General features: G+C 39.6%; 1 protein-coding gene across 1 annotated transcript in view; it reads left to right on the top strand.

Moving 5' to 3' along the window:
* Positions 1–8,806: 8,806 nt before the first annotated feature.
* Positions 8,807–24,309, top strand: part of LOC120566517 (F-BAR and double SH3 domains protein 1-like) — a 32,663-nt gene continuing 17,160 nt past the window's right edge. The window contains exons 1-5 of the mRNA XM_039813044.1: positions 8,807–9,055; positions 17,585–17,623; positions 18,113–18,256; positions 23,717–23,808; positions 23,953–23,998. Of these exons, the coding sequence (XP_039668978.1) occupies positions 8,807–9,055; positions 17,585–17,623; positions 18,113–18,256; positions 23,717–23,808; positions 23,953–23,998 (570 nt within the window). The remainder of the gene's footprint in view (positions 9,056–17,584; positions 17,624–18,112; positions 18,257–23,716; positions 23,809–23,952; positions 23,999–24,309) is intronic.

Genomic DNA, 24,309 nt, shown 5'->3' with positions numbered 1-24,309 from the left:
ATCTGTGCACAGTTTAATCAACAGAGAACAGAAACAGAAAAAAAGAAAAATCACTCTGGTATTACTAATACGAAAACATTTTGTGGCTAGTTTCACATTCTAAGGGCAAGACAAACCTGTTTCTATGGTCCCCTGTCTGACAGGCCAACCGTTGTGGCTATCAGTGTCTTTGAACATCATGACCATCAGTGTGATGTGACTGTTTTGTGGGGTTTTCCTTCCTTCTTCTCATGTACCTGCCAACGATGTTCAGTATTTGTTCTTTGTTAAAACATGTTGTTTAGTAAAAAATGGATTAAGAGCTTGTGATGACCTGTACAGTAACACAGAACTGTCTGAGAAGCTGTCAACTGTTTCGGAAAGGGCAAAGGTATCCAAAGATACCTGAAAGGTGATTGGATGAACCATGTGTCTATCACGTCCGCCATTGTTGTTTTAACCAAACCTCGACCGTCACACACACCTAAACCACGCCTGGAGCTGCTAGTAGCTCCTCAGCGGAAGATGGTAGTTCAGACACAAACACATTACTTGAAGCCTGACAAGATGGATTTTCGTGCGATATGTGATCCTGTGATACTCAGGTGATCTCGTGATATCGTGAGAATCCAGCTGCCGTGCAAGGTAAAACAAATGAACACTCACTTTTAAAGTGTCCAAATCTAGCCAGTCTCACTGTTCGTGTGGCATTCACATTTGGTGCAGATTGCCACTGTTGAGATGCCCTTGAACAAGGCACATAGCCAACTGAGTTGCTGTCCTGATCTCATCAGGTATTCCAAAGTCCGGGAGCCTTGGCAGCAAAACCAGCGTCACCTTTGTGTTTGAGTCTAGACCTTGGAACAGGAAGGGAGTGAGGGGCCCCGATAACTTAGGGCCCTCAGGGCCCAAAAGCATTAGAAAGATATTATGATCACTTCACTAAGCAAGGAAAGCCAGGATCGGTAAAGTATGGTCTTCTTTCTTAGTTAAAATCCTGGCAGCTGAGTTTTGAATCAGCTTCAAACTGAATAGAGAGTAGAGTGTGAGTCCAGTCGACAGCTGATGAAGGTGGGAATAACAGTTTCCAGCTTTACAGAAAGGAGAAACAATCTAATCTTTAAAATGGAAGATGTAGAAAACAGCTGCGTTTAACCTCTGAGGCTGCCATCAAAGATTACACCAATATGTTTGCTCTGTTTAGGCCTATGATTAGTCTGTCTGTCTATCTGTCTGTCTGTCTCTCTGTCTGTGTGTCACTATCACGTTGGAGGAAATTCTAAGACAGAAAAAGTGATATTATGTTGACATACAGTATAAGGTGACCTAAAGGAAAGATCAGTTCCTGTGTTCTGATCTGCCTTCATTTTTTTTTTTTTAAACCTTAGCTAAAAATGAGAGCTTTGAGATTTCCCTCAAATTACAGTTTATCTCAGTCGCTTTGGTACATTTCTTGAATCGTTCATAACATTTGCAAACCAGTAAGTCAATTCCTCAAAACAATTATTACAAACAGCATCACACAATGGATGACCTGCAAAAGCCTGTAACTTGCTCAAAATCTCCAGTCCATTCCTCAAAAGTAAATCTTTATGTCGATGAACATGTCAGTGCCATTAAAATGTTGAGTCCCTGTGTCTGTATTCACAAAGAAGATGCTAAGTTTGGTCAAAAAGCATAGTCGTGTTGTCAATATAAAATTGTACTCTTTAGGTATTTTCTGATGTACACTATGGCTACATGTTTGATGACAATGATTGAAAATGCACCAGAATGGTTTTTCAACATATTACAGTGACACTGGAATGTACTGTATGGAAAACTTGCTTGACCGATCACGACAATGAGTTCAACCATTTTGCATTTAAAGACATATTCAATGAATGTATGACTAGATGTTTTTTGGGGGTGAGACAATATATTATATTATGAACAACATGACATGATCATGTTAAAAACAGAAGACAAGTGTACATGCATGTACAAAAGCAATTGCAATTTGACCAAAACAAGGATAAATTGCTTTTTTTATCTTGTGCACAAGTGACTAGATCACATGAAGGTTGAACAAGCAGTTTTGAGAGTGTCAATTGTGATCTGCGAAATGTATTGTGATGTGAGAAAAACTGTAATAGGACCAGTGGGATCAAGTGTGGGGTCTTTAATATTGGTTGAACAAGAGCAGTTATTAGAATTCACTAATAACCACATCATCACATACCCTTCACCATACCTAGAGATTGGCATGGGGTACTTTCCATAAATTCATCTATCAATGCAAATCAAACCAGCTATTAGGCTAACTGAAATAAAGCCATGCCAATCTGTAGGTATGGTGAGGACATGTGATGATGTGGGGCTATTTCAATTCCAAAGGCCAAGGGAACTTTATCAGGATACATAGTATCCTGGATCCATGAAATAACTGGCCTTTAAAAATAAAACTCTGGCTGCCTCTATAGGAATTTAACATAGGGGTGTCTATACTTATGCCCCCTGTATTTTAAGGAAGACCATTTATTTATTTACGATACATTATTCATTTACGAAGAAAATAGGTGTCCTTAAAGGTTGGATTTTTCCTAATTTTTTTAATTAAGGCATTAAGATCAATTTCTAAAAGATGATTTTTTTATGCCTCTTTTTAGTCAACTTTAGCATGGGTTTTTATACTCATGAGCAGCACTGTATGATGTCCTCTTCATTGTCTTGGTTAACATTATCCTCACCTAGCGCCACTTCATAGCTAGCTGCTGCTGCTGTAACGTAACGTAATTTCATCGTGAAAGTAGGGGGTGTATGGAAAAACCTAGCCTATGTGATATTTTTGACTAAAGTGTTTTGGGCCAGCCCAGTGTCAATTGAAAAAACAATGGGCCGCCGATCTAGGCCTACCACTTTTATGGGCCGGTTCATGGGCCGGACAAAAAAAAGTGTCCGGTATGCCAGATGGCCAATCCGCCCTTGTTTCTTATCACATTCACTTCTCTAATCCAAGTCCTGACCTGGGCTACTTTTTATTTCTGTAGGTCACATCTGGTGTGTGCTATGAGCATCCATTGGAATCCGTCTTGGGAGTTCCTATGGGATCCTGTGGGTCTATAGGTAGCCCAGTCTGGAGTTGAAACAGCTGATAAATAACTTTTTTAATTGTAAAAACTTAAATGTATTCAAACAATATTCCTGACATTAGAAGAAGCTGCACATATTTTTGGTTAATAATTTATCTCAACGCTGTGACGTCCCACAATGGAACTCCCCCAGCTGGATTACTTCTTCATTGAAAAGGGGAATCCTCAGATTCCACATCATATACGCGATTTACTGCAATCGCAGCAGAGAGGCAGCTGTGGTTGCCCTGTTACGCTCATAGAAAGACCGATAGATAAGCTGCATTCCTTCACACTCATCTCAACTTCAGTACTTTCAAATAACATCAAGGAAAACTGTGAGTCAATCTAAACATGGAACATACTGTGCCTCTGTGTTTAAAATACTTTTACAACACCTCCTGCAATTTCTGTTTATTTATTAATGCATATAAAACTGCTAAGACACAAAAAGGAAACGAAAAACATCTAAATAAGCTCAACCACACAGAAAGAGCCTTCTCATAAAGAGAAGAATTGAGTGAAAAGAACAGAGATAAGACAAGCCAGTTGCTTCTCTCAATATGATGGCTATCTCAGCCATCATATTGTTGCTCGCCACATGAACATTTAAATTAGTCAGTCTTTCAGAGTTGAGAAATAAAGACCTTTTTCAATTTTCCGAGTTACAGGCTTAAAGGTTTCCAACACTTCTCAACTCATGGACAAAGTCACAAGAGAAAAGACAATGGGCCATTTTTATCATGTAACCAAGTAGGCACTTCACTTTTACAAGTATACAAAACCCTTCCCAGAAGCATTAAGGAATTGAAATCAAACAGTTTAACAATTTCATTTAATTTCAAAGTTAATCTACATGTAAAAAAGGCAACATTTTAAAGGAGCAATGTCCTGATTCCACATTATATGGTTTACTATACATTACAAAGCTTGTGCTCAGAAAGCTAAGCCTAAAAATGAAATGTACTTCACATTTAGATGTTCTGCAAGGTGACATTTAAACTGCTACTTTAAAACCTGCTGCCAATTTCAAATTTGGAAACGTAACTTAACGAAAACAACATTTTTTTTCCAGCTGTGAGCAGCTTCCAAGTATGTATGACACTAACAGTTGAATTCCGACTACATGTAGACCTTCTGTATTGGTGCTAAAATATTCAAAACTGTTTAACACTCTTTGTGGCCTTCTTTGGGGACTTGCTCAGGTGTCATCATGTGATAACAAGCAGGGCTGGACTGGGGTAAAAAATCAGCCCTGGACTTCTGATAACTCGAAAAGCCCACCACAATCAGTTGGACCAACCGTCCTTGCACTCCCCTTCAACACATGCACATACCAGCAGGATTCAATATTAAAACCATTTATCAGCCAAATGCTGGTAAAATATGCAAGTGGCTGGTAGATTTGCTTGCCTCACCAGCCATTTGGTGGCCTAAAAGTTAATTTTGAACCCTGCATACCAGCCCCTAATACTCTCACTTAGCTGAGTGGTAGGCTAAGTAAGAGAGTATGATAGTGTACTCACTAGTTCAAAAAGGCATCCTGGCTCCTGATAGCAAGATGGCTAAAGGCTGAGGGTAGAGCCTGGGTGTCATCAAGATGTCATGTATAGTAAACAAGTGACAAGTCTGTAAGTTAAACTAAAGCTGCATTTTGTTCACAGTTTGTAACTTGTGTTAAAGTGGAATGTGGTGATGGGACGTTTGACACAGAGGCGCCGAAGCTCCCGGAAAGCACACTGGTTCGAAACAGTGTTGGAGCTTGGATCAAATTGAAATAAGCACGTGACGATGACGTCCGAAGCTTTGAACGTCACTGAAACTCTGGAAGGGTTTGCTGGATTCAAATTTTTGCGGCTGCACCGATACCCTGGGGTATAAGACCTGGCTATGTTTTATGGACTGCTGTATTATTAGGCCTATTTATTATTATTATTATTGTTATTATTATTATTATTGTTATTAATATTATTATTATTATTAACGTCATTGCCATTCAGACAACATCTGCTTAACAAAGTAGCCTAGATGCATTAACTACCTAGTAATTCAGATCAAATTGGCTAATCTAACAGGCCAGTCCAGGTTTTTATTTCAAAACAGTCACACTCATTGCATTATTTTAAGGTTCGGTGTTTACTGCGCCCACAAGAACTGGCATACAACAGTAATACCTCTTCAATGTTGAGGCACCGCCGTGCAAAACACGATGTGCGATACACCTGCTCCATGTTACGGTAGTCAGTCATCAGATTGGCTGTCCATAGCGTTGCCTTTCCTCCAACGTAGGCTATGTTGCGAGACGAAATTAAATTAAAATGGCACGCGTAGTAGGCTAAGCATTCACAAGCTTCTCGCTTCATTGTTGCTACTGCAGTTTATTGAATCCATATTTAGCCAAATTAAACATACTTACATTCAAATCCTGATCACAGTAGTTTATATTATTGTATTATAATGTTATATTCAAACATTCAAACATAGGCTTTATATTTTTAATTCAGTCATGTCATGTTCATGTCATTTAATTCATGTTCAGTCATGTCATGCCATATGCATGTGTCCATTCTGTCTCTCCTATGTTCATGTTGTAAGCTGCGTTTGGCTGTGTCGAGTTCATAGCCGTTGTCATTTCTGCTGACCACCAGATATATCCAATGTTGTCTTCGATGCTTAGGAAGAAGCTTCAGAGGCTTCACAAGGCTAGTGGACTGTGGATAAATCAGAAAGTTATGGTACTATGTTTGCAAGTGCCTTAGCTTTTTAGCTAGCTACCGGCACTTTGTGGAGTTATTTCCCTCGCTGGTGGGGGTGGGACTTAAATATGCTCTCTCTATGGTAGGATGAAAGTGGGCCATAGTGGGATGTGATTGGCCAGTGTTCACATGAAAGACACGCAAGTGGGCCAATCATGTGATCTCTCTTCTCTTTATGGGCCGATCAAAAAAACATAAAAATTTTCGACCGGAGTGCAGCCCTTTCAGACCAAACTAATAGACCGGCCCACCGGGAAATCTCCTGGTACTCCCGATTGCCAATCCATGCCTGATAACAAGGGGTGTTATTGGTACGAGAGAGCGTAAAGCATGGTCAGTGGGGTGGTGGTGATGGCGCCGTGGATATGACACATGCCTTTGGTGTGGGAGACCTGGGTTTGATTCCTGCTGTGATACCTCAACCAATGTGTCCCTGAACAAGACACTTAACCCCTAGTTTCTCCAGAGGCGTGTGACCTCTGACATATGTAGCAATTGTAAATCGCGTTGGATAAAAGTGTCAGCTGAATGACATTAAATGTAATGGGTGATTTTAGGGGGGCTCAAGCCCCTCTAAATGTAATCCCAGCCCCCCTAAAAATTATAATATTAAATATATTTTTGAGAGTTTGCAAACTTGTCTGTTAGTGACAAAGGACAAAAAATTACAGGTTCAAAGGGCTTGATTCCCTTTTAATATCCTGTGCCGCTGACGCCAACCTGACTGGTAACCCAGTCAAGAAAAGGGTTAACAGAAACTTAGTTTTGGCCAATCGGAAGTGGTTGTGCCAGACTCCCTCTTTTGGCTGAGTCTCTATCTAATCTGTCAGAGGGAAAGCAAGAGTACAGTTGTGAAGTTTAATGTTGGTAGTCCCCAGAGAAGAAGTTGGTAATTTCATGGCGCAGATTAGAACCCAAATTGAAATGTAAGCAACTAAAATTGCTTAATGTTAGAACATTGTGTCAAATTGGTCGCTATTACTGTGACTTATAGTCAGTGTCAGGTTTAGTTCCATCGTAGTGTCAAAAAACATTAGCTGGCGTTGTTGTTCAGTAGCTAGCTCAGAGATTATTCGCTAATGAAATTACTGATTTAGCAGAGGGGGGGTTAACACTTTTGCAAGGCACTGTATCCATGTCACATTGTCATTAGGGGCTGAGCCCTCCGTAAAGATCTGATCCTAGAATTGCCCCTGGCGTAAAGGCTTGAAACCAACAACGTGTAGAACGGCCACATTAAGGGTGAGGTGAAAAGAGCTTTTAAAAAGTGCATCACAAATTTCAGACATGAAGCAGAGTCAATTATTTACTTGCATATTGTATCTGGCATCAAATACCATCAGCATGTGATATTTTCTCCAGCTGATAAAATAAATCATCACTCTGATGTGGTAAATCTCAAAATAACACCAATTTTACTGGACGTGAAATCACCTTTATTTATGCAGGCTATTTACTGGTGGGGGTGTAGGCCATCTCTGCAGTATTCAACATCATGGCTTCATATCTTGGAGCACTGTAGAGTCTAATGCAATATGTTTGGTGTGTATGTTCAGAGTATTTGGATTTGTGTGTGTGTGTGTGTGTGTGTGTTTAGGCTGTCACACAAATATCTCCTAAGGGAGACAATAAAGGCTTAACTTATCCTATCTTATCTTATTTCAGTTGGGGATTATTTAATGTGCAGTTAATGAACTGTCAGACTACCTGTGGTCTGAAGTGCATTTTTAGTTGGATGAATAATTCAGGCTGAGATCATCATCACTGAAAACTGTCTAGGCAGAATAGTGTAAATCTCTCGTACTGGATTGTTCCGATCTGTTGGTGAGCTGATTGAGTTCTTATCAAATAGCCGCCATGAAAATACGATTTAGAGGTTCATCATCATTTTATTTTTACTAAACACAGATGAAATGAGACACATTACTGACTGTGAGCAGGTTTCAGTTACTTCTATAACTTCATAAACTGAGAACAGGACACATTTCAATTGCATTAGATCTCTTCAATAATTCTGTGAGTTAATGTGACTGTTGGCTATTAATACCTGCAGACCTGCCACAAACAGACTGAGAGCTCTGTGGGGTAAAGTCAAGGACCCTCAGAAGAGCAGCTGAGGCAGAGAGAACAATGCCGGCTGCTAAAACCGTCTGTGGCAGAGCACCTCCAGCCACACAGGCTGTAGAAAGAAAAGAGACATGTCCTCCTCTTAAACAGGTCTCAGCCTGTTGGTTACACCTTCCCAGATCTGCCCTGCTTCACATCAGAGTCTGCAGACTGGATCAGTCGCTTGTTCAAGAGTGCCTTAGTACTAATTGGTGAGTAGATAGTACTCACCCATAGTACCCACCCATATTTTCCAAGTGGTCCACAGATAAACTGAATAGATATACCAGATGGGTTTGGCTCTATTTATGGCTCCAGACAGCAGAGGAAGTGAAACCCCTTCTTGGACTGACGGCAGGCAAACAGAAGTGTGTCTCCGACAGCTCGGCTGCGATGCTCATTTCAAACCAGATGAGCAAATTCAGATGGGAGCATCTCTGCTGGCCACGGGCCTCAGGACTCTGATTTACAGAAATCTCCTGACATTAACAAGAAGCTCACTTTTATTCACAAAATCTCGGATGACTGCGATCCTCAAAAGGGAAACGTATATTCCTTTTGTTTTTCATCCGACTTCCCAATCATCACGGTAAAGGCTTATGAAGGATTTACAACAGGATTGTCCAAGTTTGTGAATCTTTTGGCTCCGTCGACCAGAAAAATTGAGAGGAGACTCTGCCTTGGAACTGCTCAAGCAGGGAATCAACTTTTATATTCTTGCTAATAGATGGCTTCATTTTATTGACATAGACATACAAAACGATTGTTTCGGCTTATCCAAGCCACCTGAGGAGAACGAGCCCATTTCAGGATCAGACATTCAATCCCTTTGAGACGCCCAAGAAGGCGTTGATCATGGGTCTTTGCACAAGCAAGTCCACCGTCACCCTGGATCCCAGCGCTCAGTCCCTGAGTGCAGAGCAAGCCAGCCGTGCAGCGGGGGAGGGGGTCAGTCCTGAAGGGACCCCCAGCCTGAGTGATGGCATCCTGATGGTTCAGCCCATCAAGAGCAAAGCTGAGGGCGGAGGAGGAGGTGGGGCAAAGAGTGGCGGGGCAGCCAACCCAGCAGCAAAGGGCTACCTGGAGCTGGGGGGAGAGGGGGAGGCATCACAGGAGGCTGAGGAGGAGGAGGAGGATGAGGAGGAGGATGAGGGCGAGGAGGTGGAGGAGCTGATCAACTTCTCAGACAGCGACAGTCTGACCAGTGAGTTCCTGGACTAGAGAGGAGAAACAGGAAGGGAAACAATCAGAGAGGACAGAGACGTGTTGATGTTGATCTTGCAATTGTTGAATGCTTATAAATAAATTTAATTTGCTGCTTATTTTGTGTTTTTTATATTATAATTTAGTATATACTCTCTGCTGAGTAAATCACTTTTATAATAAAATGTCTCATCCTTGTTACAGTATTCATTTTGTAGCAGAAGTAGTAGAGTTATGATCCATGTTGGCCAATCTAGTTGAAACATTTTATTAATGACTAATCATTTACAATATTTCGCCAAATTACTCACATCAATAGTTATACATTACTTTCTAGTGTTATCAGAGGTGGCTTTCAACAACTCCAAAGCCCCCATGTGGATGTACTACTATAAGGTTTTGTAGGAAACATAAATTATGTTCACTGTATTTGCTGCACAGTCCAGACAAGTTTTTTGCTGTCCTGTGAAGAAGTCCGAAGCTCTTTTGCATTTGTTGTTGCAAATTAGTAGCACAAAAAGATATAATACCCGAACAAGTTCATGTCCCATCTTCTGTATTTAATATGTGTAGAAGTAAAAACTAAGATGTGGTTTAAGAAGCAGCAAGCCAACCATTTAGAGTAATTTACTGAACAAAGCTTTCAAAGCCCTGGTGACTACCTAACTCAGTTGTTTCCTGAATGTAGGCCAACCAGTGGCTAGCTGTCCATCTTAGAAGACACAGGATGTCAACAAGGCATTTTCCATTTTCTACTTTGGAACTTTTCTTACCATTTTCAGGTCTGTCCCCTGAAAGCACAAAGACTAAATTGTATCCACTGTTCCAGGTGTCACAGTAAACAAGACAACCCCTAAAGTGTCTGAGAAACAAGTATTAATTAGTAAAACATGCCTGGTAAATTTTAACGATTTTAACTTTTTTGTAAATATATAGTATAACATATTATGTACTAAACACATTTTTGCTCATAAGTAACCTTTGATCTAACATTCCCCATCAGTAATGATTTTAGTGCCACAGATATAACCATACCTGAAAATGTCAAATCTCACTGTAAGTTGGGAGGATAACAACATAACATTTTGTTCCATTGTTTTGCAGACGATGTACAAATCTATTTGCCTCTAAAAAAACAATAAGGGACACAATCCAGTCTGTTGTTAAAACCAATTTCTTCCAGCTGAGACTTTTGGCTAAGGTTAAGCCCTACCTGCTACGCAAAGACTTCGAAAGAGTCATACATGCATTTATTACGTCTCGATTAGACCACTGTAACTCTTTATATGTTGGATTGGATCAGTCATCCCTTTGTCGGTTACAGTTAGTCCAGAACGCAGCAGCTCGACCTGTAACCGGGACCAAAAAACGTGACCACATTACACCTGTTTTGGCCACGCTCCACTGACTTCCTGTCTGTTTCAGGATTGATTTTAAAATTATATTGCTTGTTTTTAAGATTTTAAATGGGTTGTCGCCTTCTTATTTATCTGAGCTTTTACATGTCCACACACCTGTCAAAGCACTGAGGTGTTCGAATCAGATGCTCCTCAATGTGCCCAGATCCAAGTTAAAAAAAAAACAAGGTGACCGAGCCTTTGCAGTGGCTGCTCCAAACCTCTGGACACATTCAAGTCCTTTCTTAAGACCCACTACTATTCGTTGGCTTTCAATTCAAGTTGAGCTTTGATACTTTAACCTTTTTCAATTGTTGATTATTTTGTATTGTGTGTTATGTATTATTTGTGTATACTATCTTTTGGGGCTTTTTGCGCTTGTTAAGCACCTTGGTCAACTATGGTTGTTTTTAAATGTGATATATAAATAAAACTGAACTAAACTGAACACAGCCATCAGAGAGAGGGGAGAGCTGAGCCACAGGCCATTACATTTTGTAAAACCACCAATGTGGTTTGCCTCAGATAGCCCCACTCTGGACGAGATGAAACTGATCGTATCGTCTGACTCTGGCCAAAAAGTCAAACTGGTGTGTGTCCCCAAATGTCAGAGCAGAGAAGACATTTCACATTTTGCCTTATTACTCACTTACTTTCCCTTGTATTAATTTAGTTATAACACTTTCATCTTTGGTGCAAGTAGAGGTTAACCTCAGTGAGCTGATACATAATTTATGTTCCTCACTGATAGGCCTCCCTGAAAAGTGATCCAATTCTTCATCATGATGAATCATTTTGACCCCCGTCAGCACTGTCAGGCCAAACATTACCCTGACCGACACTTTGGTCCACAATGAGATATCTTAAAAAATGATCTTCCATATAATTGGCTTGTGAATTGTCATACAATCGAGAAACCCTGAGGTTTTTAGTGACCATGTGACCTTTCTTCTATCACCAACATCAGGCCGAAGTTTCCATATCAAACCATAGCCTATCATATGATCTGATCTGATTCGGACGAAACATTTGTTAAGCACATTCATGAGAAGCCTTTCTGGTTTTCTTTACCTACACCATCCTCAGGACAAACATCATTCCACCCTCCTCTAACACAAAGAGACATATATATATATATACTTAATTTAATTTTTATAAATAATTAGCCAAATCGTATATATATATACGATTTGGCTAATTAAACAGCACCATATAATTGCCAATTTACTCCAAAATGTATCCGTCCCTGAGGAACAACATTGTCACGTTTCGTGGCATTCGGAATAATCGTTGCCAAGATAGCAACTTCCTATTTTGACGGCAACCTACAGGAAGTTGGTCCTCTATAACTTGCACATTTTTATAACAAGCAAAATTCTTTTGACAACTTCTTCTGTCAGGATGGTCCACAGATAGTACCTTCAAAGTTATGTGAAGATCGGAATCACCGCCTAGGAGGAGTTCGAAAGAATGTAAACAAAAATGCACAAAATTCAAAATGTCCGACTTCCGGTTGGGCGGAGCTAAATAAAGTGAATGGGAAACATGTCCGAAATGATGAGAGCAATGTGTAAATCTGGTGAATATCCAGCCACTATGTCCAAATTAAGGCCTGTGCTATGGAGCTTGCTTACAGATTGTGGACCAAATCGCTGTACAGTCTTGCATTTAGCTCCCAGGTTTTAATGTGGGTGTCAATTTTTTGTTGAGTTTTCGTATATATATAGTCTGTCAAAAATGCACCCAAGGGCTAAAACCAATTAGGAGGCGCTGTAGAGCCACCATATATTAACTTCTTATTTTTTTCCAGATCATGGCGTACCTTAGTGGGCACTATGGCGCCCCATGGCGACGCCTGAGCTTACTACAGAACTTTGCAATTTTCACCAGGTCTGACGTGTGTAAATTCTTGTGAGTTTTCGTGCATTCTAACCCCCTCAAAAATGCAACCAAGTCAGAGTCGGAAAACTAATAATCCCTATAAACGGGGCCTTGCCCCATGTATTTCGACTGTTAGTGTATGCCTTAGGGATATGTCCTGGGACCACTACTATTCAATACATATATCAACATTCTGGATCAAAATGTTTCCAATGCAAATTTCCACTTTGCTCCCCTTACTTTGAATAACCTTTAAAAGGACGTAAGACTAAGTGAACTGGTCTCTCTGCCTGACTTTAAAGTTCTTATAAGTACAATGGTGACTTGTTGATTTGTACTGTACACAGTACACACATTATTATAATATCATTAAAGTGAATGTATTTTATTTATATTTTCTTGTGTTTGACTGCTGTCATAAAGGATGGCCAAGAGATCATTGAATAGAAAAGTATGCTGCTCCCTAAGCTTTGAATCAGTTACAAACCCACCTAAATAAATTGCCTTGCCTTGCCTTGCCTAAATCTTTGGGAGATGGTCTCATTGGATGCAGTTCTGAATGACTGGCTGGCACATCTGGCTGTAGATGTTTCAAATTTTCTTGATATCTTATAAGTCTGTAATTTGATCTTCTTCGTTTACATTTTAAATTGTTTGTTTAAAGTCTGAAACCGTATCATTTGTGCTGCTGAATGTCTTGGCCAGCAACACTTGTGAGGGTTCACTCCTGGTTCAATAAAGATTAAATAAATAAAAAAATTAGGATCATGATTACACTTTGCTTTCTCACTACATTGACTATTGTCACTACGACAATAGTCTTGTCTGCACATAAACTTATGTCCACAGTGTGCAACAAATCTCAGATGTGGCACGGTGGTTTTGTTTTCTAAGAAATGAAGAAATTGCATCACTGTTGCTTTCTGAACCTCCCAATGACCGCAGTGATTAATACTACCTATTTACAGCATGTGGGGAAAGCTTTTCTATTACTGTTTGATGTGGAAATTGTAAGATTTACTGTTTTGGTCTATAATATTATCAGCTTGAGAAACAAACTTTTTGAGTTTTAGTCCTGTTATTTCTTTTACATAGTAACTGGCACAACTTGAGAGGGAAATTCTTTTTTTACTTCCACAAAACTACTTTTTATCTCAATGAACAAAGGTTACTGTGGAAAACAACAAAGCACATTTATTGATTTCATTTAGTGAGTGGAATTCTGTCTGAAGTTTGAACCCACACTGTCACCCAGTTACATTTTCCATTCATTGGTAATTCCTGGAGAATAATCGGTTACACTTTACTTGAAGGTATCTACTTGTTTTAATAAAGAAGTCAGTCAATAAAATTGCATCTGCGATGATCTGATTTCATGCTGCAGAGTAAAGTCAACAGTAAAAAGTGAGACTGAGATATGAGATAACATTGGCATGTGTATTGTTTCCTGTGGCACTCCCGGTATCCCATAACTTTTCTAACATAAAGGTCTCACATGGCGTACCCAGCTCTAGCACCTATGGGGCAAACATGTGACCAATGAATGACCAATGCTGCCATGGATATACTGGCTGGATGAAACATAACAGTTCAGTTATCCACAGCATTTACACTGCAGAGGAGGAACTATCTGGTCTGCTTTCCTTTACTTTGTGAAAGTGCACAGAAATATGGAAATGCCGTGACATAAGCTGCCAGATCTCTATCTGAGATGTGACTCTTGTCACTTTTTTTCAGGGTCCTGCTGAGTAAAGATGTGCTGTGTGGGAGCATCTTGAAGTGAAGTAGGGATTCCCCAAATGTCACCTGATGCATTTAAAGCCCCAAACCTGTTGCCCATCCATTGACAAAGCCTCAGGAGAAGGTTCAGGCGTGTGCCCAGGCAGCAAGACTTTCTACACGATTTAGACAGTTTATACAGGTGGAGGCATAAATAAAACCTTTACTAACCTAACCTGGACTAGAACCATTGTGAGCTGGGACTTGTGTTGCTACCTAAGATATCCATTAGCAATGCCTGGGTCATCTACCTCCTGCACAAAGATGCTGCCTCTACTGCTGCTTCCTCTTTTCATCTCTTGTCATCCGTCATCCCGTCCATGCCAATTAACGAGCCAAATCCAGAAAGATCTGTCAGATTTGGGAAAGAGTGTGGAGGTAAGGTGGCATCTTTCTGATCCAATGTTGTCTGTCACATAGGTTCAGTGGTGGAAGAAGTATTCAGATAATTTATTTAAGTAAAAGTACTAATACCACACTAAAAATACTCTGTTACAGTAAAAGTCCTTTATTGAAAATGTTACTTAAGTAAAAGTAGCCTATGTAAGTATAATCAGGAACATGTAGTTAAAGTATTGAAAGTAAAGAAAAATCCTCCCATGTTAGAAAGTGGAAAGGATCCAAACAGTTGTGTGTTTAATGGTCTAATCATTTCAGCTGGACTTGTAGGCCGTTATATTGTTGGCTAGTTTCATTTATAATGAAACATCAGATTTTATAAACTACATGTTTTTTGTGTGCAGAAATCTTAATGTGTAAAGCAACTGGTAACTAAAGCTGTCAGATGAATGTAGTGGAGTAAAAAGTACAATATTTCTCTCTGAAATGTAGCGTAGTAGAAGTAGAAAGTGGCATGAAAAGAAAAGACTCAAGTAAAGTAAAAGTACCTCAACATTTGGACTTAAGTACAGTACTGGAGAAAATGTACTTAGTTTCATTCCACCCCTGCATAGGTTACATCACTTCACATAATGGGTTGCAGGCCAGGGAATACTGTAGGATTGAATATAGTGGTACTTTATGTTGACATCAGATATCAGATCTTCAGCTCATGCATTAAGGCTGACAGAGTAATCAGCTGTCAACAATAGATGCATTTGACAGTCAAAAAGACTTTCTTATTAATGTTTCAGTAACCTTTTTTTTACATTTCCAGTTGTTGCAGTCATAGTAATTGTTTATATATTTCCCTTTTTCCTTGACGTTTATTTGATAGCATAGTGCAGTATAGTAGCATAGATAAGAAGTGTTAACGTTCGAGTAGTATCGACCAATCACATTTGGTTGCATGCAGGTAAACAGTCTGCAGAGTAGTCTACAGTGTGCGTGTGTGTGTGTGTGTGTGTGTGTGTGTAAGTGTGTGTCTGTGTGTCTGTGTGTGTCTGTGTGTCTGTGTGTGTGGATGTGTGGGTGTGGGGGTGCCCGTGTGTGTGTGTCATATGAACCACAAGGAAAAGTGATAATAGAAATGATTAAACATGTTGCTGCTCGGACTCCATTTGGCATTTTATTCCTTATTTGATAGCTGATGCTGATGCTACTGGTGATTTCATTAACTTTGTTTGTTTGAATCAACAGCACTGTTCTGAGAACTGCAGCACAGCTAATATCACTGTAAGTGTACCATCATGTTCTTCATCTCTTGTTCTAACTCCTGATGCCACTTGCTCTGCTTCTTTGCTGCGTCACTGTTTTATTGGATTGAAATATTTTCTGATTATATTGCTTATTTAATGATGTTATACTCATAGATAAATATATATATTTTTTTATCATAACACCAGTTAAAACCAAAATCTGCTCTTTGGCAAAATTCGGACACTTGTTACCAAAGACAAATTTGTAGAAAGGCCGAACGCAAATGGAAACGGGATAGGTTAACTGTCTCTTTCCATATGTTCAAAGACTCTCTTATAGCATATCAAAATGCTGCTAAGTTAGCTAAAGCTGCATATTTTTCGAATCTAATTGAATCTAATCACTCTAATCCAAAGGTCCTGTTTTCAGTCATTCAGTCTGTTGTAAATCCACCTGTTAAATTGTCTGTTGCCTCAGATGCTCTATGTGAAGACTTCTTGAGATTTTTTTCAAACAAAATTACTAAATTAAGACTTAGTGTCAGTTCTAGTCTAACTCTCCCCCCAATCATGTCACTTGCTGCTGGCATTTGGGAGGTTTTTGATCCTATCAACCTCCAGACACTGAAGGATGTGAGCGTTAAGCTAAAACCTTCATTTTGCCCTAATGACATCATTCAGCCGAGATTTCTCAAATTAATCATTGACTCCGTGGGTCCAGGTATGGTATCTCTCATTAACAAGTGCCTTAATACAGGCTCTGTTCCAGCCGATTTCAAAGTGGCTACGATCACTCCCCTACTCAAGAAGCCTTCACTGGATCCTTCTGTTTTAAATAATTACCGGCCCATCTCAGTCTTACCTTTCATTTCTAAGTTGTTGGAGAAAATTGTGTTGGATCAACTTCAACGCTTCTTGTCTAACAACTGTATTTATAAGGTTTTTCAATCTGGGTTTAGGACTGCACACAGCACCGAGTCCGCTCTCCTGCGAGTGCTAAACGATTTTTACATTTCTACTGATTCTGGAGATACTGTTGTTCTAGTTCTTCTAGATCTTTCGGCAGCTTTTGACACCATTGACCACCCTACTCTGTTAGCTAGACTTGAGACCTGGGTAGGCCTAAAAGCCTCAAATTGCCTGTCTTCAGTTAGTCCAAAATGCTGCAGCCAGACTTATCTTTAACTGTCGAAAATATGTCCATATCACCCCTATTCTCAAATCTCTACACTGGTTGCCCGTTCAACAGAGAATAGATTTCAAAATCCTTCTCTTTGTCTTCAAAGAGTTTGTAAGCAGACCGCTACCGACAACGTTATCTTCACTTCACCTGTTCACCTGACTTTAGCAGTTTAGATAACAGACATTTGACTGTCCTGCTGTAGTCTGGATCTCACACTGCATCCGGAGCTTAGCACTCACCAAGACCATTATGATTGGTTTAAAGAAATGCAAACAACCCAGAGCCTTTTTTTCCTATCCCAGAATGCATATGTGGTGTAGCCAGACTTTACTCCACAGAGCTGTGAAGATAGAGCTGGACATGAGAGACTAGTCCTGCTTTTATTACAGACATGTGAACTAACCACAGACACTTGCCTGGCTCACAGCAAGGCGCCGCTGCAGAATCACACAGCTTCAGCACCATGAAGTCTTTACCACTTCCTCTTTGCTTTGCTGTTATCTCATCTGAACCAATTTCAGTTATTGCTGCATAGCTTTGTTGACTGCGAAATGTATAATTTTAACAACAAACAAATTTAATCTCTTTACATGATCTAATTTTATCTCCTCAGGATACGTGCAAGTGTTTAAACGTCAACGTGTCACAAGGGGTAAGTAGTGTGTGTGTTGTTGTGTGTGAGTTTGAGAGAGAGATGGTTATCATTGTTAACGTACTGTAAATGTGTGCAACTCAGAGAGTTGGATTACTTTCATCTCGTAGTGAGATTGTTGTCTCAACTGCTGCTTCCGAGCTGAAGAAGAATTAAGATGAACCTCTGAATTGTTGCCAGGCAATGATTTCTAACTTTTGATTGAGGTGGACTGTTGACATACTAAGCTCATTCGGTTTAAGCCAACCCCCTCCAACCCCTCCCCATCCTTACATAGCTTTCTTTTGTATTCATTTAACTGAAATCATATTTCCTTTTCACCTTAATGATGGTGTACAGTTGATATAATGCTCATGGGGAGCAGACAGCTCAGAGTTTTAAATAAAGCAACACAATATCCAAGCTCTTAAATAGCTCTCAAATCATCTTATCACATGTGGAAAGTGTGTTCATGTGTTACTAACGTTGCTATGTCTGCCTTCTGGACAGGACTGTGCCTCTCCTGGTTATTTCGTTGAAGGCTTGGAATCCCTGCTCTCCAATATTCCCAGTTCTTCCAGAGCTAATCTGAGCAAATTCACCGAAAACCTGTTCAGGGCCCTGAAGTATATGAATGGAAAGCCAGACTGTAAGGTAAGATGATGATTTGGGCGCATATATTATTGTTAGCATTGAACGCCAGCTCACTCAGTTTATCATCTGTCGTTATTTTATTTTTTATTTCCTCTTGCTCAAACTGGCCGTTAAGAAATCCAAAATACACATTATGTTGTGTCAGGCTGTCACGTAGTGTTCAGGCCGATGAGAGGTGTCATATTAGCTTTTGTTAAACTTTAGAATGTATTTTTTATTCTTTTAATGGCCAGTATGAACAGGAGGAATGATTACAGCCATTAAAAGCTACTTCAATGTAAATATAACTGTTGCTTTTAGACGGACTTAAAAAAAATCGTGAGCTCATCCTTTAAATGGAATTGTTCTTGGGTTCAAATGGTAGCTCGGTTCAGCTTGGACTCTAAAATAAACAGACACAGGATCAGCTTTATGATTTCCAGCTGCACACATTTGATCATGAGACAAAGTGTCCTTAGCCCTAATTTTAACATATTTTATAGTTATTTGTTATGGCTAATAAGATTGAACTATACTGGAAAACAAAAGCTACAACAAAGAATTGTGTGATCATTTTCTGTCAGGTCATCTCTGCAAGCGACTGATTTTACAATACACACTCATCATTTGATTCATTGTTAATATAGTATAAAATATAGAAACATTGATAAGTGTTGCTTTATATACAACTGCTTCTCCTTTCAGGAAAAGATGAAGCACAACTGTTTGCTGCCGGGGAAGCCCTCACCAAAAAGGTTCCTTCAGAAACTGGAAGAGATAACACAGAAGATAAAATCAGCTGAATGACCTCAATGATCAGTGCATGTTTCTTCACCAATCCTCATTCTCATTCAGCAATGACTGTGCGTTACATCTGTGTGTTACTGTATGCTTTAAGGCATATTTGTATAATTTTCTTTTCAGTATTTTAAAATGAAGCGTCACAGATATTCTCACATCTTATTAGGGTGGAGAATTCTTTGAGTGGATTTTTGCTGCTTTTGACATAAGAAGTAAAGTAAAGAAAGTCCCCAATTTAAAAAGAGACAAAACAAACTTGTTAGACAATAGTTTAGTGCAACTTGTTTACAATTGCTTGCCATGTAAACGATTCCCTGGTCAGTAGTTGAGATGGTTTAGAATGAGAAATGGAAACCGTAACTCACAGTCCATTCACGAGCGTTTTCCTAGGACTTCTGACAGCTAGCTTAATAAATAAGAGGAGACTTTCATGCAGAAAGAGATACTCAAGGAATAACTCAACAACTGATGGTGATTAATTCATCTAATGAGCATGGATCACATGGTTCATCAATAATCAGTCACTGGTATATGCACTGTGTTATACATCTATTATGAGACCCAGAAATAAAATGTTCTGTATGATTCCCAATCAGCTGTATGCCAGCGGTACTTATGTGGATTACAACTTATTTATTATTGATAATATAGATGATGAACATGAAATATGATAAATGTTTGCAAATGTATTGGTTCATACCTAGTATTTATTTTATTTATTAATAATTTATCAATTATTTATCATACATGGCAATGGATGTATTATTTGTGTGGTGTGTTGAATAAAGACTGAGCAGTAATGTACACAGATCTGTGTTCTCAGACTCTCTGTTCTCTGTTTCTTTTCATGTTTTGTGAATCACTTTGTGCCACATAAATACTAAGTATAATAAGTTTTATTGTCATTAATCCAGTATGTTGGTTTGTTGCCCTAACTAGGGTTTATATGTTAATTATAACCGATCTCATGTCATTGTTTTGAGGAACGACAACAAAAATTAAATGGTTTGTGGTTCTATTCTACGTGAATTCGCGAAAATAGTCCGGAGTAATAGTCTATATCCTTGAAGTTAAACTTTCGGGATTGCTCCGGTGCCGCAGGAAATTCCGCCAGATGCACGTCTTGTCGCCGATGTCCGTTTTCTTCCGCTTTCAGCCACTATGGTTAACTGCTCCTCAGAGCTCTGCAGAGTAAATCCAGACAGCTAGCTAGACTATCTGTCCAATCTGAGTTTTCTGTTGCACCACTAAAACAACTTTTGAACGTACACGTTCCACCAAAACAAGTTCCTTCCCAAGGCTATTTTGCAGAGGCACCGTTGCTCCATCCGGCGCTTAGCACCGCCCAAGACAATTGTGATTGGTTTAAAGAAATGCCAATTAACCAGAGCACATTTTTATTCCATCTAGGAATGCTGTGTGGACTAGCCAGACCCTCCAGTAACAATACCAGTATCAGGGCCAGTACCAATACCAATACCAATACTAATACCAGTAACAATACCAGTACCAGTACCAGTACCAGTACCAGTACCAATACCAGTACCAATAAATAAAAAGTGATACAGATACCTATTGAGTACTTTATTGGCACGCTGAACTGCCAACTCAGTCACATACATGACGCTGGACTCCACCTCTCCACAGACTGTGTAAGGGCTGTAGCTGCTGCAGTAGTCACCAACCAATCACACATCACATTAAATCAAGGAATGCTTGCTGTGAATGGCTGCCAGCAAAATCGGACAAATAGTCTTTTTTTCTAGGTCTGGATCCAAAAAGGATGGAAAGAACTGGAGAAGTTTATATACTGCTTAGTACTGTGTTGTTTCGGTCGATAGCTTAAACATAAAACAACATAGCTTAAAGCTGTGTTGTTGATGATGAAGAATTGATGGGCAGGGCAGAGGGAAACTAACACAAAGAGGACACAAAGAGGACATTTCTTAACAAAAGTAACTTTTTAGACTTTAGAACTGTAACTTTGGAAGAAACCCAATCACAGTGCTGAAGCCTCATATTAGCATCAGCTAAACTCTCTGCATTGGGATCCCCAATCAATCCCATTGAAATTGCTGTAAGGGAGACCCCCTTAGTGGCCAGTATGTTTTAGGAATGTGAACATATCCTTTAAAGCAGTGGTTCTCAAACTTTTTTAATAATGTACCCCCTTTGAATTTTTTTTTTTTAAGCCAAGTACCCCCTGACCAGCACAAAACATTTTTGGTAGGAAAACAAGTCTACATAATGAGGTACAACACAGTACCCCTGGACTCTGCTGCCCTCTGTAGGCTTTCAGCAGAGGGAGAGGGAGAGAGGGAGGGAGGGAGGGAGGGAGGGAGGGAGGGAGAGTTGTACATGCAGTATGTGAATATGTTGAGGAAGCAGGAGTAAGGTAGCATACGTAGCAGAGACCTTCAGTCTATCAGCGTCTATCAGCATCCAGCTATGCAGCCACCACCCAGAAAGGTAAGGTCCTGTAGTCTCCATTAATAATAATGTACAGACTACTTTCATCTCATCCCATCCTCTTTAAAGTTAATACATTTTACAGTTACAATTTGAAGAGCACATCAATTAAAAATGCATTTTACATGCTTCCAAATAAGTGTGACATACAGCAGCTGAGATGGGTTTATAGTTTGTACAAATATTTTTTTTTGATAGTGGATGCATTTCCTGTGCACGCATCTGTCTGCAAGTATTGAACATTTATTTTGGCCCATTGTGTGAATGCATATTACAGTACATGTACTGACTCTAAATACATGTACTGTACACGCTCATTGAGTGTGTCTATTGAAAGGTATTTGAGACGTTACATCCTGCACTCCAGTCACAGCTGGACATATTATTCCCTTTCAGAGCAAATTTATCTTGCAACCCAAAACTCATTTTACAAATTATGATTAGAAACATTAGTCATTTACCGGCAGAGTCTATGACTTTGATGGAGAGTAAGCATATCAAAGTTGGTATTCCACTTGGTGGTTGTCAATCCCAGCAGCACTACATTAACTTTTAAAAACCTTTTACATAAATCTATCTTTTGGATAGGTTGTTTTGGGGGAAATGTTATGTCTTATAATGATTGATATTAACTTTCCAGGAATTAAGAATTGTGACTCTAAATCCAAATCTTTAAAATATCAACCGGATTAACAGCTAACACTGGGCAACAGAGTAATGTTTTTTTTTTTTTTTTTTTTTATTTAAAATGCTAAAAACAAAGAAAAATGTAAATTACTGAAGATGTGACATCACTTAGCTCTCTCTCTAGCTCAGTCTGTGGTGTGGGATGGTTCCAACATTTCCAGCTGTCATTGCAGCAACATCACAAGTGTAATCATACAGACTATGGGTGTAATCTATTACTTTCATGAAGGCTACTCTTCAGCCAGGTTGTATAGTTCCCTGATGTTTGACACTGCTGGATGGGAAGTGGAACCATGCAGTCCATGTAGCAAACAGTTTGGACAGAGTTGACTTTTAAAGAGCCTAAAGTGAAGGAATCTTGTATTTCCTTTTAAACACCTCTCTGGTAAAATAAAAAGTGTGCTGTGGTCAGACATTATATGAAATTAAGTGGATGGGGTTATTGTGTGTTCTTAAATGTTGGCCCATTACAATGTTAAAAATGTGAAATAGTTAGCCCGCTAGCTAGCCAACTTGGTGCTTGCTTGTAATGAGCAATATAAGGAGGAAGTTAGGTAACTTTAGGTAATGCCTATAACTGTGACTACATGAAAAGGAAGTACAGTCTGTCTCAGCCCTACTTAAACATGCGGACAGTAACATGTTCATGTGGAATATTTTCCAATGTCAACAGTTAGAAAGGATTGACAGTTCACTTTCTGATAATGAGCTGCAACATTAATGCAAAAGAAAGACGGCTCAAATTGTCCTTTTAAAATATTAGCATGTCAAGGTATCATCCCGATGTCCCCAGGCCATGGTTGTCTCTTGATATAAACTAACATTGTCAGAGATTGATAGGGGCTACCTTCGCAGTTCAAAGTGCAAAAGAACAAAGGGAGATGGACGTTTCAGTCTGAACGGTAAACATCTGTTCAGTCACTGTGGAGATATTAATGTCAAAAGTCAGGAAAACAAATCATGCAACATGCAAATTTGAGGGTACAAATTTAAAGGAATATCACTTCGGTAGACTATAAGCTGTGGATGTTTTCCACATAATTACCAAGGGGAAAAACTATTGAGAACATAAGGTCACTTTAATGTGTCATGTTACTGTGTAAAATGTGTAAGTGGTTATTGTGCCTGAGAACATTCTTACTATAATCTTACTTACAGTATATATATATATATATATATATATATATATATATATATATATATATATATATATATATATATATATATATATATATATAAATGATACATTGCAATAGTTAACTTACGTAGCCTTCGTAGAGGCACTGCCCAGCATTGTCCTGTCTTCAACATATCCTAACTCCTAACTCCTAACCACTCCCACAGGACTCTTCTGTGTGTTTCCTAGCTTCCTTGCTGACAAGTGTTACCTGGATGTGCAGCCTGTTCTGTTACTATTTCTCGACCTGCTTTGACTTTTTCACCTAAGCTAGGACCAGTCAACATCACAGTGTTGTGTGTGTGTGTGTGTGTGTGTGTGTGTGTGTGTGTGTGTGTGTGGTAAAGGAGAGCCAGCAGGTGAAATTGGTGTTCTCTGAGCAGCTCAGCAGATTGCAGAGCAAGCAGCAGCAGGACACCGAGCTGCTGGAGGAGATCAGGTACAGACTGACTGTGACATGAAATCCTCTCGTTGGATTCAATGAGCCAGAGGGTGATGGGCACAGAGATCCATAGAGGAAGGGAGAGTGAACGCATGTTAATTGACATGTCTGTTGATGCTGTGCTCTTGTGTGTTCCCCAAGGAGCTTCAGTAAGAATCGAGCAGCTATAGAGAAGGAGTACGGCCAGGTGAGTACACATCTGCTATTCTAGTCCACTAGCAGTGCTATTACTGGAACATTTCCTGTTTTTACTGGAAATGCTCATGATATATTGATTTGAGGTCTCATATCATTACCTGAGTGCTGTGATGTTGGTTGTTGCCTCTGTGGAGCAGCACACAGGCTAATGCCTCCCTAACTACATAGTTATCTGTATTTCTGTTGGGAAGGATTCGGTGGACCCAAGCGCAGGGCACTGACTCAGAGGAAGGTGAAGTTTAGGATAGCAGCGAATGGCTGTCTGGGGGAAGGGGGCCGATGGAGGCTGGACGGCTTACG

The sequence above is a fragment of the Perca fluviatilis genome, chromosome 10 (assembly GCF_010015445.1).
Source record: "Perca fluviatilis chromosome 10, GENO_Pfluv_1.0, whole genome shotgun sequence".
Lineage (NCBI taxonomy): Eukaryota > Metazoa > Chordata > Actinopteri > Perciformes > Percidae > Perca > Perca fluviatilis.
This window is presented reverse-complemented; position numbering and strand designations above follow the sequence as displayed.